A 16,778-nucleotide genomic window follows, 5' to 3' on the forward strand; every position below is an offset into this window, starting at 1 on the left:
CAACAGGTGAACTTGAACTTATTTTATTCAACTGAAATTATTTTAACCCTATAAACTTGATCAAGTTGTCTTATTTTCTTTTAAAACACATTGGAAGAAGGCAATGAGCAACATAAGAAGAAATGACCCAAAAATTAGCAAGAAATTGGCAGAAGTTAGCCCAATAAAGAACCCGAAAAAGTGCTTCAAAATTGTTGTAATTATGCATCACAATTTTAAATGTTATTCTGATCATTTTAAATCCGGTTTTCCAAAAAATATCCCTAGCTTTCTAGAAATCTATTTCTAGATCTCTGCTCATTGCCTTGTTTGCCTCTGTTTTTGAAAGAAATCACACCAATTTGTTCAGCGTTCAAATGTTTAAATTCTTGTGAAAGGTGTTTGAATGCAGCACATTAATAGAAAATCAGAGCCAGCATTTGAGGCTGTATCAGAAGTATTTAGATGCTACTATTTTCGGCATCGGAACGACTCTGACTGCATCCATGGTTTGACTGAGAAAGCTTAATAGCTTTCAAAAACAGAAAATTTATTACAGAAAAAGAAAAAATTAAATTAAATGGTTCATCAGATTTTTGAGGTCCATCAATGTAACAGACATACAAAACACCTCTGGTTTGTCCTAAGAGTTCTTTGTAATGTGCAGCAATAGTTCCTCATGTTAAACTGATATGACCTATATACAAATCCTCAAACATTAAACTGTCTCACACAAAAAGCAAAAAGTAAAAAAAAGTATAATATTTACACCTAAAGACAAATAATTACTAAATTAAAATAGTTTAAATCACACTGTCTTTAAAAGTCCTCTGAAATGATAGAAAATATTAAAATCTCATTGATGTGTATGGGTAACTACATATTTAAAAATTGGCAGAATGACTCACAGTCCATGAACAGGTCCTTCACTAGAGTGCACTGTGCTTTTGATGCGGCCGACACCTCTGACATCCAGGTAGTTTACTGTGCACTCTGGGCTCATTTTGGAGGATGCTTCACCTCTTAATAGAAATGAACGGACTTCCAATGTTAATTTAATTTTTCTTTAAGTAAATGCATAGAATGATTGTGTGCATTGACCCTGGAGCTCCTCCAGTTCCTGAGACGCAGTCCAGCTGCCTTTGAAAGCCCAAAGACACCTCTAATTCTTCTTTGGGTTCCACTGCGGCCGCCTGAGCAGCGGGTTTCGTGTTGCGTTGTCTCTCGGCTCAGCAGCCCAGGCTGGAGGAGGAGACGAAGGCTGCTGCTGCTCCTCCTCTGCTTCATGATGCCCGTTTCTGAAATTATCAGCTGAGCTGCTGTTATTGTCAGCAAAGGGGTGGAGGTGATGGCGAGGAGAAGGAATGTGGGAATCACTCGAGAAGGAGTTTGTTCTGGGCTTGCCACGCCCTGAACTGTTTCTGTCTTCCCCTTTACTTTCATTCAAGACATCAACAGAGGGTGCCTCTGTCAGGGTGTCCAGCCTACGGAGAGGCATCATGGCTCTGGAGGAGGAGCGTGCCGGCTGGCCAAAACGAGAGCGTCTGGAGGGGTAGGCACACTCTGACATTGTTTCTTGATCATCTGGGACAGGTGAAGAAAATGGTAAAATTTTAAAGTAATGATGAAGTGAAGCCATAGCATCAAAACTGAGTAAACAGTAGAAAGGAGTGATGTTTGAGCGTTGCTTGGACAGAGATGGTTATTATTTGTGGCTGAGATGACAAGAAGGACCAGAGGTTACCAACAGTCACACTAGAAAAGGGGCAAAATTGCAAGTCCACCCAGGTGTGATGTTTCCATTGCTGCTGTTCAGAGCTGCAGCTGATAAATACCAATGTCATCTGTCCAGGTAAGAATTCAAATTGTTACCTTTCCTACTAAAGACACAAGCCAGATGTTACTGTGTACTGTGTTTTTTCCCTCCAGTGGAAAATAGGCTCTAAATACAAATGTCAACCTCATGGTGGCGCTAGAGGTAAAGTCAGTTGATCACCAAAGTCAATAGGCTTCATCCTCAGAGGACCATAAATGCTTGCACAGAATTTCACACAAATCCATCCTCTGGTTGTTGAGATATCTCAGTCTGGACCAAAGTGGTGGATTGACAGACAAACTGCCATCGCAAGAGCCATACAGCAAACATGGGTAACAAGTTGAGTCTTGGGTTTTTCTATCATAATCCTTTTCCAAAACACGAATCAGGTTCTGTTACAGATCCTGCAACTAATTTTGAAACATCAAAGGCATTTTAGGAAAAAAAGGATTGGTCTGGAGCCCGGGTATGTCATATTCTGTAAGTTGTAAAGAGAGGATGAAGAAGGTGATAATGGATGGGTCTTTGACGGATGGTCTTGTTGACAGTTGATCCATGCTTGGTTTTTGGATAAAAACAAATCTTTGTAATAAAAGCTTGCAGGTTATCGATGCAATCCAGCGTTTGCTACAACTGTTTACTTCAGTTCTGCATTGTGCAACGCCCTCCACTGATGATGCATCCTGGTGTAAACACGGGCTGGTTTGCAAGATAACACTAAGGCTCCAAGAATCCTGAATGGAGCCGTTGCAAAAACAAGAGCTAATTTTTATGGTAAAGAGATATCTGTGTAAAAATATACTGGAGATGCAATGACGAGCCATGACAAGTCTGTAAGATTTGCTCAAAATTGTGGGAAAAAACTAACAAGTGAACCTTGCTTTTAAGATGTTTATTGCAAACATAAATCTATTTAAAGGGAAATTAAAGGGGAAAGCATTATATTAAGGGGTTATAAAAGTAGTTTGAGAGGCTTACCTGTATAGTTCTGCCTAACAGGAAGGAATTTTGAGTCCAGACTTTGCCCAGCAGGAAGAGAGAAGTATTTGTGGGATTTGGTCACCGCCTGAGAATAAAAGATTAGAATAAAACAGCAGATAGGATAAAGAGGAAAGGAGATAATAAAGAATGAGGAATAAAGAAAGTGACCTTTGTGTTTAAATTCAGACACTTTAGCATAATTAACCTGCTTCTCACAAGATTCAACTCTTCACTCAACTCTGCAAAACTCATGTAATACCTTGAGTCAATACCAGCCACAGTATAAAAGCTTTCTGCTTACCGATGACTGAAAGCTGCCAGGTCGGAGGCTGCGGCGGATGCTGGCGTGGCGTCTTATCAGGATCTCTCTGGTGTGGCTGTCGTTTGGCAGAGCGTGCTTACTAGTGTAAGCCACAGTCTGGTTCAAGAAAACAAAAAGATACATAATTAAACAGCAGATTTGGACTCTTCAAGCGTATAGATTCGATTATTATGCACATGAAATTACATTTGAAATTCACAGGTTGCAGACAACTATATGTTTTTTTTTTTGTATTACAATCTATTGTGTAAATTATGGAAAAGTTTAAAGATTAAGTTGAAGCAATGTTCAAACATGAACTAATTTAAAAAGATGTACAAGGATATGATTTTCATGAGGTACATGGGCGAAGAAGGGATTTGACAATCAGCAGGTGTTTATAGGGATTATTGTCTAATTATTAATTTTTGTACTATTTAGTATTATTAACTTTTTCTATCACCCTCTTTTACTGTAAACACCAATGTAAATATGTTTACAAAGTTATTAATGGTCTGTATAGTTTATAGTTTATATAATTTAAGAAAATTATATTTATTTAAAAATGGAAGTAAGTCAATTATTTTTTAATAACTGATGGAGAAGGGGTGGGATTTAACAAGTTTGCACTTTTTCCCACTCCTTTTCAGACATGTCTGTATGTTTGTGTATGTTTACATGTTCATTCTTCCCTTTCCTTTTTTTTACTTAGCAAAATAAATTTCAATTCAGTTTGAATAGGCGGCCAGAGTGGTTTCACCTGAAGGAAACCTCAACTAAATGACAAAAAATTAAAAAGCTTTCAGAGGAGACGGCATTCTTTACAGCTCAGATTACTCAACCAAAACCGGCCACACCTGTCTGAGCTGAAAGGGTCCGCGTCTCTGTTTGGCCTTTATGAGCCGCCACACTAACCTCTTTAATGCAACGTACCCATCAACAAAGATCTGTCTGTCTTAAAACAAACATTTCTAACTCTATAAAGGTTGCCATTGTTCTTTAGAGAAACATCTCATGTCAACAAAATGCTCACAAGAGGTCAACATGATCTAATATTCTGCTCTGTTGACATTATAATTTGATAAGATAAGATAAAATGAGATTTGGATTCTACTGTTATAACGAGCCACTTAAATAAAAACGCACAATGCACGCTTTTCTTAATATGCAACAAAACGTGTGAGTTAAAAAGGAAACACAAGATAAGTCTGGCAAATGAATTGCTTGGGATGTAAAATCTTAAAACCAATAACATCACAGACTGAAGGTGACGCAGAGTGTGTGTAAGAGAGTTATAGAGGGGCTATTGAGATAATCGGACAATTTGTCTTCCCAAGAACAGAAGCTCATGCTCTCTATTTGTCCACACATCAAAGCGTCTCTGTGGGTGATGTCGTGTCGCTAATGGAAAAGTACTGCCGGCCGCAGTCTGTGGCGATGCAAAACAGCTCTGAGTTTCAGTGCTGCCGTGATTGCGTCATTGTGTGAGTAAGGCGTCACAGGAAATGTGTGTTTCCAGTTTATCAAACTGGGTGAAAAATAAGGTTTGGTCACCTTTGATGATTTCAGAAAAATAATTCAAACACAGAATTTTAGGTAAAAGAATTTGATGCTGCTTTTTGTGCTTTTAAGCTGCTATTTTGTTTTCATGATTAAAACAAAGGATAACACAACTATTGTATTTGGAAAATAGAGATGCAGGTGGCTTCATTTTAGAGGCTGGAAGGTGTTCAGCTTTGTAAAGGATCATGTGAGACTGGGCTGCTGACGATCCATCGAGGCAAGAGTTCAAATTTCACACGACTGTATGTACTGTAAGCAGCTGAAAGTTTACTAAAACAACAGTGAAATGCAAATTCATGAAGACTGGAGGTGGCTGTCTGCCTTTGTTAAACCAAACAGTGCCTCTGCATGCAAAGTGGTTGTCCTTATCTGCTGCATCAGGGGTGGAAGAAGTAGTTAGATCCATTACTTAAGTACAAGTACCAACACAACGATGTAAAGAACTTTATTACACATCAAAATCGTGCATTACTAATACTTAGGGACAGTTCACCCCAAAATCAAAAATGCACATTTCTTGTCTTACCTGTAGTGCTATTTATCAGTCTAGACTGTTCTGGTGTGAGTTGCTGAGTGTTGGAGATACTGGCCATAAAGATGTCTGCCCTCTCTCCAATATAACAGAACTAAATGGTACTCAGCTTGTGGTGCTCAAAGCGCCGAATTAATAAATTTGAAAAACTCAAAAGCAATTAAGGAAACATGCATGCACTGTAAAGCTCACCCAGAACCACCAAGTTAGCTAACTTTACAGCTTATCTGAGGAGGATGTCATTAATGTTTACGTCCAGCACTGTCACGAGCACGAGCCTCTCATCCATGAGCAGATGCGATAATTACGACAAGAAGAGAACTTCTTTTGCTTAAATTTGTATTCAATTTTTTTCTCCTAATCTTTGCTGTTTTTGTGACACATTGGATAATTTTACCTCTGTAAGACTCAAACAGTTATTTAAATAAAACAATGTAAGGAGTAAACTTGATAACGAGGCCAGAGTAGTTGAGGAAATTTCTGATCATATGCTTTTTGGGGTTAAAATTGTAGTGCAGTAAAAAATACAATTTTTCTCTCTGACATCTAGTGATGTAAAAGTATGAAGCAGCACTGCATGGATGTACTCAAGTAAAGTACAATTACCGTGAAATTGTATTGAAGTATGGTACTAAAATTAAAGGCACTTAGTTACCCTCCACGACTTGATGATGCATGATAAGAGAAGGAAAGCAGGATGGTGTGCACACAGCTGTAATCCGTTATTAAAAATCTCACCCGTTGCCTGATCTTGTACATGTTCTTGGACAGGATGTCGTGCATGTTCTTCAGGTCAGTAGCCAGGAACTTCTTCTTAGGTTTAGCAGCACTTTTCTTCTCCTCACTAAAAGACAGATATTCAGAGAAAACAAATTACTTTCTCTGCCTCTTTGATATACACAGACAATACGGAGACATTGTCATCGTCAGAGACACAGAGAGACAGGATGTTTCATACTAGAGAGAGACGATGGACGGAGCAGCGCTGATGTCTCCAGACACCGTGTCCAGGATCTCCATGGCGTTCTGCAGCTCCAGCTTCTTATACAGCGCAACAATACTGGACTCGGCCCTGTTATCTCGGATCAGTATCCTCCGCAGGATTCGATTGTTGAACTTCATAAACCTGGAGTAGAGAAACAGGGGATCAAACTGGTTAGTTTGTGTGAAATAGAGTTATCAGAGATCTAAACCAGCAATGTGTTTGTAATGAAGGTCATCGAGTGCAACCAGCAGGGCTTATTCATGTGTTTGGAAGTCTAATAAACAAGAGAATAAAATATATCAGGCTCTGGCCACACAAACAGTATTTCAAAATATGATAAAATCAAATATTATATATGTTTATGTGCAATTTTGGGACTTTTTCAAACATTTTATTGCAACTGTCTTGTCTACTAACTTTATTTGTAGCTATTTTTGTCTCATTCTCATTATAGCTGCTGTTTATCTCAGTGTATACAGTGTTTTTGAATTTGTAAAAGTTATTTATCTGCATTAAATTTGTTTGTTTTTGTAGTTTGTAAAGGGCTGTAATCCTACAGCCAACAGGTGCCTTCCCTGATGACATCTGTATTGTAGCAATCTGCACTTTTTGCTTATTTCGAAGACTTTTGCATTCTTTCTAGTTTTCAGTGATTAAATAAATGATCAGTACGACTGTTTGGCTGTTTGTAAGTTTAACAACATAATTCTGCTGTCCTAAAATGCAGAGGCTGTGTTTAAAAAGGCCTCTTTTTCTTTTTTCTTTTTTTTTTTTTACCAAATATGAGTTAATACTCAAATACTCTTGAATCTTAAAGCCAGGTAAACCCATGCAATGTGCCGGAGGAATGACCCCAAACAAGCATTTCACTGCTCTCTTTATTCTAACACATCTTTTTTCACAGCAGGTTCTGACCTGTTAAATCAAACTTAAAACCTGCATTCTTGAGGAACCTGTCTCACAAGACAAGAATGACGAGTGTGTAAACAAAAAGCTACAAGGAAGAGAAGGAAACTGGAGTAGTAGAAGAGGCCTGGGATAAAGGGGGGTGAGCAAAGGAGATTAAAAGATTAAAGTGTGTGCCATCACATATAAAAATGTTGAAATAAATATATTCCTTTTTTCATTATATCATACAGCATAAGCTTTGTATGTAAACAAACTGTTTAACATAGTTCATCAACTCAAAGAGTTTTTATCCCACATGGTTATGGGCCCTGTAATGCAGATTTCATACAAGATTACATTACTGCGTATCTTTTCTGTTTGTTTATTTCATACTCCAAAAACAAAAGATATTGTTTACAGTATGTATTTCAATAACACAATTTTGAACTGCACTAAATGTGTGTACAGTATATGGGGCATACACTATACTCTATAGAATATTGCATGTTTGCAATGAAAACTACACTTCCTATAAATTTCAGCAAAGGACTGTTGAGGAAGCTGCTGTGTAGATATACACAAAAACTACCATTCACATTCACATCAAATGAAAAGATAAAATCTAAAGAATATAACAAAGAAAATGGGGAAATACAAATATGTCAACACAAGTGCCTTACGCCTACTTGCTGTGACGCAAACACTGACTGGATTTATAAACACTGGGTTGGGTTCATAGCAACTGCCATTTATTTGAAGTGAATTATCAGTGTGTTTTTGATGCCCACAGAAACTTTACTTACTAAACATAAACACATTTCAAACCTTAATTGGGTTTTTCACAAAAAAAAGATGAGGAAATGTTAACATTTCCAAGTAAAGTATTGAAAATTGAATGTTTTTTTTCGCTAATGATAGCGTTTTCCAAAGTCATTAACTTACAAAAAACAGTTACTAGCTGCAGCAGGTTCAATGACAATGCATCAAAACACAAAAATACTAGAATACTGTTGCAATGTTACATATTAATGTAGGATCCAAAATAGGAAATACCGGTAAGGATTTCAGGGCTTTAGGAAGGAAAAAAAAAATCTGTGTCACTGTTGATGGCAGAAGCTGAACATGACACCAAAGTCTGATTGGCCGTCAACATTCCCACACAGTCCCGCAGTGAACAATGGCATTATCAATGACAAAGAAGGAAACAGAGCAGGTAAACTAAAACTGCCACCTCTCCTTCAGTTTCACTGCAGATTCTTTCTCTTTAAACTTATTATATGAAGCAGCGAGGAGATGAAGATGAAGTGTGTACATTTTGCAAGCTTTGTGCTCTTTGTGCTCATCTGCCTGTCCTTTCTTATTCATTTTTTTTATTATGTCCTATATGTATATATATCTTTTAACCATTTTAAAACTACTTTTTCTTATCAATGACGAGAGATTGTATGCTTTGATTGATGGTTTCATGGGGAACCTCACTTGTGAAGCCCCTTGAGGGTTTTCTGGGTTTCCACCTACATGTCTCCTTTTATTGAAATTTTAACATTGCTGTTTTTTGTTATTTGTCTAAATAGAAAAGATCAAATCAAATCAAAGCTAATCTGACTGTACATAACATCTTTTTTGTTGAGCAGACAGGAGAAGAGAGAAAGTTCTTACTTGTCCTTCCAGTAGAGGTGGCTCCACTGTCCACAGAGGTCCTCGATGCCAGCTATGGTGTGCTCCATGAGCTGAGAGCAAAGTGACACCTGTTAACACTGTGTAAAAAAAAAACAGTACGCCACATTTGCAGCTGTCGAAATCTGTAGCATACCCTGCAGTGAATCTCTGCGTTGATGGTGTCAAGGTTGCGGTTGGTTCTGCGCACATTGATAAACTCGATCAAAGGTCGAATACTGATGCCCTGTGGAGGGGAGAGGGAAAGATCACAGAGTTAACAGAACACAGAAAAACAATGTTAGACTTTAAAAATCCCAAATAAATGAAAAAAGTGTGAATTTAATATAAAAAATGAAGAGGCAAAATTCAGAGTCCTTATTGCAACATCAAAAAGCTGTGGGTTTTTTTGGCGGACAAAGGCCTGTTTCATGTTGTTTTGATCTGACTTTGGTCTGACAGAGTTGGAATGCAAGATCATTATATCCAAAACCCACATTACTAACAAGATAATGAAATCAGTTCTGATCTGGCCTGGAAACCATACAGTGTGTTCCCAGATTTAAAAAATAATCATGACAAGTTGTTAGAAAAAAAGATGATTTCTTTCTGACTGAAACACTTTTTGTCTATGATTCAAATACTTGTACCACTAAGACAAAACATAAATATGTGTAATACTTATATAAGTTAGAGAGGCGTGAGCAATTCGCAGCAAACAGCTCTATAAACATGTTTGGAGTATGTGCACACAGAGGCTCTCTTACCTGAAGAAAGACGGTGAAGATAATTATAGCGATGGTCGCAGTGACGAAGAGCTGCTTCCGGCCGATGTTATCGGGAAGGGTGAAAACTAAGGCGAATGAAATTGCACCTCGCAGACCACCATAGGCCAGACCAAACTGATCTTTCATGTTAAATGGGATGGTGCGGAAGGGGTTAATGATCTGAGTCAGCACCAAGACACCTGGGAGGGAAGGAAGAAAAGTGTCATGATATTATCTTCAGTGTTAAAGCTGCTGTAACTAATATTTCTATATCAATTATGAATCAAGAGACTATGTGAGATTTAAGGAAGAATAATAACCTGACTGTTGTTCCCCTCAGCTCTACCAAGCTTTGTCGCATCTTTTAGCTCATTGTTTTTAATTTAATTTTCTGTTTCTAGCTGCAGCGGGAAGTTGTTTTTAGAAAAAAAACCAACTTAGACCATTTATTCATTTACCTGTTCACTCACTGGCATAGACTGTGATTGTATCTGTTGACTGTCACATGAACTGTCTTGTTTTATATGTTTTGCTTTTGTTATTGCAGTTTTTTAGTCTTTTGTTAATAAATCACCATAAAACCCTTCTGTGGACTTCAGCATGATTTTCTTTGAACTATTCACAGTTCCGAGCTTACTTTGTCTCTTAGCAGTTTTTTGTTTTGGTTGTTTTTTTAAGATTAAATTTTGGATGTTTTTGCCTTTATTGATAGGACAGCTCACATCGAAAGGAAACATGGGAGAGAGAGGGGGGATGAAATGCAGCAAAGGGCCGCAGGCCGCAATCCAATCTGGACCACTGCAGAGGATTCAGCCTAAATGGGGCGCACACTACCTGATAAGCTAGAGGTCGCCCCTGCAGCTTTTTTAATTGAAAGCAGTTGTTATAGTTGGTGCATTACTGCTTCCAAGTTGTGATCAGTGATCAGTAAAACAGCGTTAATCCAACGGGAAGATGTGAATCACAAAGGGCATAGCTTTTGTTTCATCACTGGGGGCAAATTTATGACATGGGGTATCTGGGCGTCCTCCATTAAAACATTTTGAGCATCACTTAATTGCGTGCATTGTTGTTCATTTTTGCACAGTAATTCATGCCATTTCTGCATCAATCAATGATGCAAATGACATTGTTGTAGTGGAAAAGTCCACTGCAACTAACACATATGCTTGAATGTGTTTTCACAAAGACAACGAGGACCCACTTGTAAACACACTGCTTCATAGCACTACTAGTAGTCAAAAACTCCACAGGGCACCTTTAGTCCTGCACCAAGACCAAAAGGCACCAAGACAAACAGAACCTGACCTCCAACATGACACAGATACCCTCTGCCCTCTCCTTACCGAGACCCCTCCACACGAAAGCAAACAGCAGCGTGAACAGGATGTATCCCCAGTTCCACTCATGTTCGGTTGTTATGGTGACGACCCCCAGGAAGAAGAAGATGAGCGTCTCAGAGATGGAGCCGAGCATTTTCACCACATGGCGGATGGTTGTGCAGGAGCGTTGGGAAACATTTTCCTCCACGTAGTACTTCATGGTGAGAGCGCAGGTCACAATGCTGCAGAAAAACATAAACCAAGGATGTGTTTTTTCTGTATTCTTGCAGCCATTCAAATTTTTGTAACTGTAAAAATGTTAAAATCTACTCACGCCATGATGGATGAGATGGCGAAGAGCTCAGCCACCAGATAGGCCAGGTAGCTGTACATGAATATGAAGAGTGGCTCGATCTCTCGGACCTTGGAGGTGAATCTCGTGGTGAAGGCGGCCACGAAGCCAAAAAGGATGCCGAAGCCCATCCCACCCAGCCCAACCACGAAGAACCGCGCCACCCCGAGGAACACATCCACTGGCTCTACCACCGGCATCTCGGCCACAAAGTTGAACATGTTGTACAACACCTGAAAACATGAACACACATACACACAGGCTGAAACACTCGTGCAGACACACAGTCTTTTATGTGCAGCTTTGACTGCACGCACGTGCACAAAGCGCCCAAACAGTGGGAGGTCATGGGTGGTGTCAGGGGCTGCGGCCTCTAATGACACAGTTGCAGATAACAATGATTTATTGAAATATTTACTCAGTACTGTTTGCAATTTGATAATCTCATTTCACCAAGCGGCTGAATGACTCACGGAAAAAGACCATTTGCCGAGAGGCTTTGTTCCTTTTCCTCCTGTTCTGACGATACCTCTGACACGAAACGGCAGCAGCTCACTGCCGTTTTCACGGTGATGTGGCTGCTTAAAATGTGCTGTCTGGCTGCAAACAACCATTAAAAGTACATTTTCACAGAAAGCAAGAATTTTGTAGATACTGGAAACTTTGTGAAAGCCTGAGGCAAAGGCAGATACAGTGCGTACACCATATTTAGCCTTTCTTTTGAGGTGTTCAGTCACACTTGAACTGGCAGGGAAAATTGTGATCAAGGTTCTTCATATTAACTTGGAAAAGGGCCGCTAGGCAGCATAAAGTTTCCCAGCAACAGATAGTGTTGACAAAGTCCTTAATATGCACAACTACTTAGCAAAGTGACTCCCAATTAGGGGTATTTGTACCATAGGTGGTAGTTCTGCAGTTACCAGGGGGTACATGGAAATAGAGTAGTGTAGCTCAACTAATTTGGTAGAATTTCACTTAAATAACAATTTGACCAGAATATATATATATATATATATATATATATATATATATATATATATATATATATATATATATATATATATATATTGATATACATTGGAGTCGGGTGTAACTTGAACACCATGTGACACAATTGAGAATGAATGAAAACTTGATAGCAAGTAAGCAGTTAAGTCTAAATAGTTGGCTGAAAGTAATGTGCAAATGCTTAAAAAGTGGTTAAAATAATGAATATACAGTTCATATTCCAGGCAGTAATTACTATATATACTGGGAATATGCTAAAAAGAAGAAACAGGAGGAAAAGAAAATCACAATCACAAAAGACAAAAACTTGGATAGCAAAAAAAAAAGCAAGGCAATGACCTGAAATAAACTGCTTAAAATATAATAATTCTGTAAAATAATTTAAAATGATGACAATGATATAATTACTATATTAATTATAGATTTTTTTTATTATAAAGCCTTTTAAAAATAAAAAATAAAATAAATAAAATAAAAATAAATCTACTAATTTCTTGCAATTTGTGGGACATTTCTTGCCAGGTTGCTCACATCCCTTTTCCTTGTGCTTCTGAAAGAAGTCAGACCGATTTGCTCAGCTTTTAGAGGTTTAAATACTTGTGAAAGGCGTCTGAAAGTAGCACAACAAAAGTGATGTTGCTCCAGGTTTAAAAGGGTTAACAAGCCCTTGAAAGAGACAAGGCAAACAGGAACCTTTTTTTTTTAAAAAAAAAAAAAACATTTATCAAACGCAGATCTGGATGTAGGCGACAACAGTTCCCTATTTTGAATTTGCATGTGGAGGACACAGATGGCAGAGATGATAAGCTGATGGCTCTCTCAGTCGTTCTGACGTTCCTCTCCTACTTGTGATTGTAGTTTTCATCTCAAGTATTTGTACTTTTGGCAAATGTTACATCTCGTCTGATGAGTGCAATTCAGCTCTCTGTGCAGACCACGCCTGAGTAAATGTTTGTCTTCACTTTCTGCATCAGCTCAGCTACTGAGAACCAAACAAAAGGGTCGGACACACCAAAGCTAAGCGCAGGTTGTTGTAGGCGGGGTGGGGGGGCTTTTCAGCACAATAAGAAGAGGGTGAGGGGGGGAAATTTGAGCATGAGCTCAGTTCAGACAAGTTTCAGACGGTGTTGTCTCTATGTGTTAACTCCTCCCGTTTGGCCAAATGCAACAGTGACCTCAGAAACTGGTTTGGCGGCATCTGAATAAACAGCATCCAAAGGCTCGGATACAAGTGTTTCATGTCTCCAACAACGTTCCCTCACTTCCATTTCTGAGTTATTTATCTGTTCTGAAATCTCACCTCTGCACACACACATTATGCTCTCACACATGCATGCTAACCCAGAAAAACAGAGTGAGCCACTTGTACAGTTGGTGAAACCTGAGCTGAGCATTTAGAGAAAGAATGAAAAAAAGCTCCAGACAATACGATACTGGATCTGCTGTTTTTGTATAATAGCAGGCTGAAAATTAAGGGTCCCAGCTGGGTTTTTAACAGTAGGTGGAGTCTCGATAATCTCCACAATGAAGTTTATGATTCTGCTTTGTTCTCATACCAGTTGCAGCACTTTCCCAATTAACTTTAAGTTTGTCTCTACACATGTAAGGGCCCACTGGCATGCTGGGCCCTTGAGTGTGCTCTCAAGACATATTTGATCCCTGAAATATTATACTAACAATACTGTAAACACATTAAAGGAATACTTCACCACATAATATGACTATTTGTATATCAATTACTTGCAAAAAGTTCACAACAGCTTGCACATTCAGACGACAGAAAAATAGGTGCTGAAATGGATGTTTTAATATAGTTTTGCTGTTGTTAAACGTGGACCTCTATGCCTTTTAGTTCATCAAGAATTTTTGGATTCATCTTTCACTGGAGGCATGTGAGAAAAACAAAAGTTTCTTCACAAATTCAACATAACAAAGGCTGATTAATTGATATAAAAAAGGTCATCTGGGAGGTGAAGCATTGCTTTAAAAACAGAATGTAACGGCAGCTTGCTCTCTGCTCTGTAGGTTTTCACAACAAGCAGTAGCCCAGAGGTATCCAAAGCAGGCCAACGTGTTGCAGCAAGTCTGCTTAGAGAGTAAAGGGCACCACAAATGTCCAAAAATCCCTCTAACTTGCACAAGCTCAAACACATTTTCTCTATCTCTGCCTCGGCCCACTCACCACAGTGACGGCATCATTGAAGAGACATTCCCCAAACACCACAATGTAGAGCTGCTCGTTCACAGACACGTCCTCAAACACGCTCAGCACGGCCACAGGGTCCACGGCCGAGATGATGGTGGCAAACAGCAGGTTCTCCTGCAGGTTGATGTCCTGCACGCCAAACGCCTCAATCTGACAGATGGCAAACAGAGACATGCCGATGCCGATGCTGTTCCACAGAGTCCCCACCACTGCAAACCACAACACCTGCAAACACACGGATGTCAAACTGTCTTTAGAGAAGATCAAGAAACTGTTTTGGGAAATCTGTGGCTGATTTGTAACACACCGTGCCGATGTTCTCAAAGAAAGGCCTGGTGGGCATGAAGTAGCCCGAGTCGAGGACAATCGGGGGCAGCATGTAGAGGAAGAAGACATTGCTGGTGAGCACAGCAGGGGGCTCCTCGTGGACAGAGTGCATGATGCCGCCCACGATCAGACCGATGCTGATCAGAAGACACGACTCCGGGACCCAGATGGTGATCTTGTGGTACACATGGAAACCTGAGGAAAGAGAGTTTAATTCAGAAAAACAAGTTTGCATGCACAGAGCTCACCTGCAACCTCTATGAAAATTACACACTTTTTAAAATGTATTTGCCAGGGACCAAGTTAAAAAAAAACAAGACTTGAAATCTGATGCATAACACAGAGATATTACCAAAAACTAATTTCATCCCCAGTCCTGGAAATTTTCTTTAAAAAAATGACAAAAGATTTGGATTTGAAACCTTGATCAACATCACATTTCTTGTGTTGCAGCTTCACAAACATTTGAACCTTTGAAATCTGCACAAATTCGTTTGATATCTTTTGAAAACCTGGGAAAGGGCTTATGAGCACCTTAGCAAGTATTGCACAAATTGCAGGAAATTAGTTGATTTGTTTTTTGTTTTTAAAGCTTTGTCCAAAGAGCTATATTCATAATTATCATAATTAAGTATTTTAAATTATTTTAAACAACTGCTATTTTTTTAACTTGAACTTTTTCAGGTCATTTTCTCTTTCTTTCCTATTCTCTAATTTTTAGGTAATTTTCTTCTATTTTTTACTTTTTTCTCTAATTTTTGGGACATTTCTTCTTCTATATTGCCCTTTTTGCATGTTTTTGAAAGAATTCAAGTCAACATGCTCAGATTTCAAAGTGTTAATTGTCACCAGTTTAGGCATATGTTTCTGCTACTCACCAATCTTTGCAAATGAAGCCAGCAGCACCCACAGAGTGATCTCAAACGGTATCTGTATTCTTGGATAATCCATTGTAAACACTGGTAAATTTGCCTTTTCCGCATCTGGAAAGGCCTGGGGGCCATTATCAGGCTGAACCGGGGGCAAAATCGTGACACTACCGGTTGGTTTGGATGGTACTTCCCCTTTGGAGCCATAAAGAAGACTTAAAAATGTGAAAATAAAGAGTAAAACTCCTGTTCTCCTGCCTGCACATAAATCCATCGTGCGGAAAAACCACAGTCTCTTCTTTACACGGTAATCCAAATTAATGCGAATATCAGTCACTCCATTTAACTTCACAGCCAAAGAGAGAACAAAGCAGAGGTGAGAATGAACTCAGCTTCTCCTCGAAAAGTTGATAAATTTAATTTTCCCGCATCTTCTCACTCCATCCTCAGCAGAGAAGCTTTAATTAACTTTGCTTCAGAGTTTTCGGCTCTGTGATCCGACTGAGTCTCCTTCAAACTGCAGGACAACACACACCTGCAGGACAACACACACACACACACACCTGTGGTTTACCTGCAGCGCGGCCACGAGTTCCGATACAGGCTGGGCGCGGCCCCGAGCGCTGCTCTGATTGGCTGTCACCTGATGCAGATAAAAAAAGGGTGGGGCGCGCGGTGTTTCTGCGGGCCATTCAGGGGCCACTCTAAAGTTTCGGTGACACCAGCTTCCTGAACGACACTGGTTTCAACTTTCACCAGTAATACACAGAGTTTGTGATATAGTGATAGGGATTTATGAAGAGGGTCTCTGACTGCAGAGGATCAATTTTATACAATATGACATATAATACATATTTCAGGAGTTTTTGTTTCAGGAGTTTCAAATTCAATACTAATGAAAACATAAAAAAAAAAATATTCTGCCAACACAGGTGTTTCCAGCATCTTTAACCCTATGAAACCCCTACCTTGATTTCTTTCAAAACAAGGAAAGAAGGCAATGAGCAACAGAAGAGGAAATTACTTTAAATAGGCCTAGTACAAAATTACAATAATTAAAAAAAAATTTTTTTTTAAAGTTTTTAAAAAGTTAAAGAGTAAAGAATATGTATATATGAATTGTATAATAAAACTATATTTATGTTTTTAATTTTTTTCTTATTGTATTTTTTTATTTCCCGTTTATATTTAATGTTTAATTTCATACATTGAGAGCAAAGCTAACT

The 16,778-nt window shown here is 38.8% G+C and overlaps 1 protein-coding gene across 1 annotated transcript; it reads right to left on the reverse strand.

The window, feature by feature from the left end:
• Positions 1-489: 489 nt before the first annotated feature.
• Positions 490-16,122, reverse strand: slc9a2 (solute carrier family 9 member 2). The gene is made up of 13 exons (XM_042494321.2): positions 15,562-16,122; positions 14,664-14,878; positions 14,333-14,581; positions 11,125-11,375; positions 10,815-11,032; positions 9,469-9,668; positions 8,859-8,948; positions 8,705-8,775; positions 6,131-6,298; positions 5,911-6,016; positions 3,078-3,194; positions 2,774-2,861; positions 490-1,563 (listed from the first exon to the last, which is right to left on the reverse strand). The coding sequence occupies exons 1-13, from the start codon at positions 15,824-15,826 to the stop codon at positions 1,142-1,144; spliced, it is 2,460 nt and encodes an 819-aa protein (XP_042350255.1). The 5' UTR covers positions 15,827-16,122; the 3' UTR covers positions 490-1,141.
• Between the last annotated feature and the right edge of the window lie 656 nt (positions 16,123-16,778).

The sequence above is a fragment of the Plectropomus leopardus genome, chromosome 10, assembly GCF_026936395.1.
Source record: "Plectropomus leopardus strain MGB_pleo_1.0 chromosome 10, ASM2693639v1, whole genome shotgun sequence".
NCBI lineage: Eukaryota > Metazoa > Chordata > Actinopteri > Perciformes > Serranidae > Plectropomus > Plectropomus leopardus.

Coding starts and splice junctions, on each gene's coding strand:
- slc9a2 (XM_042494321.2), bottom strand. CDS start 15,826: ATGGATTTATGTGCAGGCAGGAGAACAGGAGTTTTACTCTTTATTTTC. Junction 8,949..9,468: donor TCTTCACCGTCTTTCTTCAG/GTAAGAGAGCCT, acceptor TCCCCTCCACAG/GGCATCAGTATTCGACCTTT. Junction 8,776..8,858: donor ACGCAGAGATTCACTGCAGG/GTATGCTACAGA, acceptor CTTTGCTCTCAG/CTCATGGAGCACACCATAGC.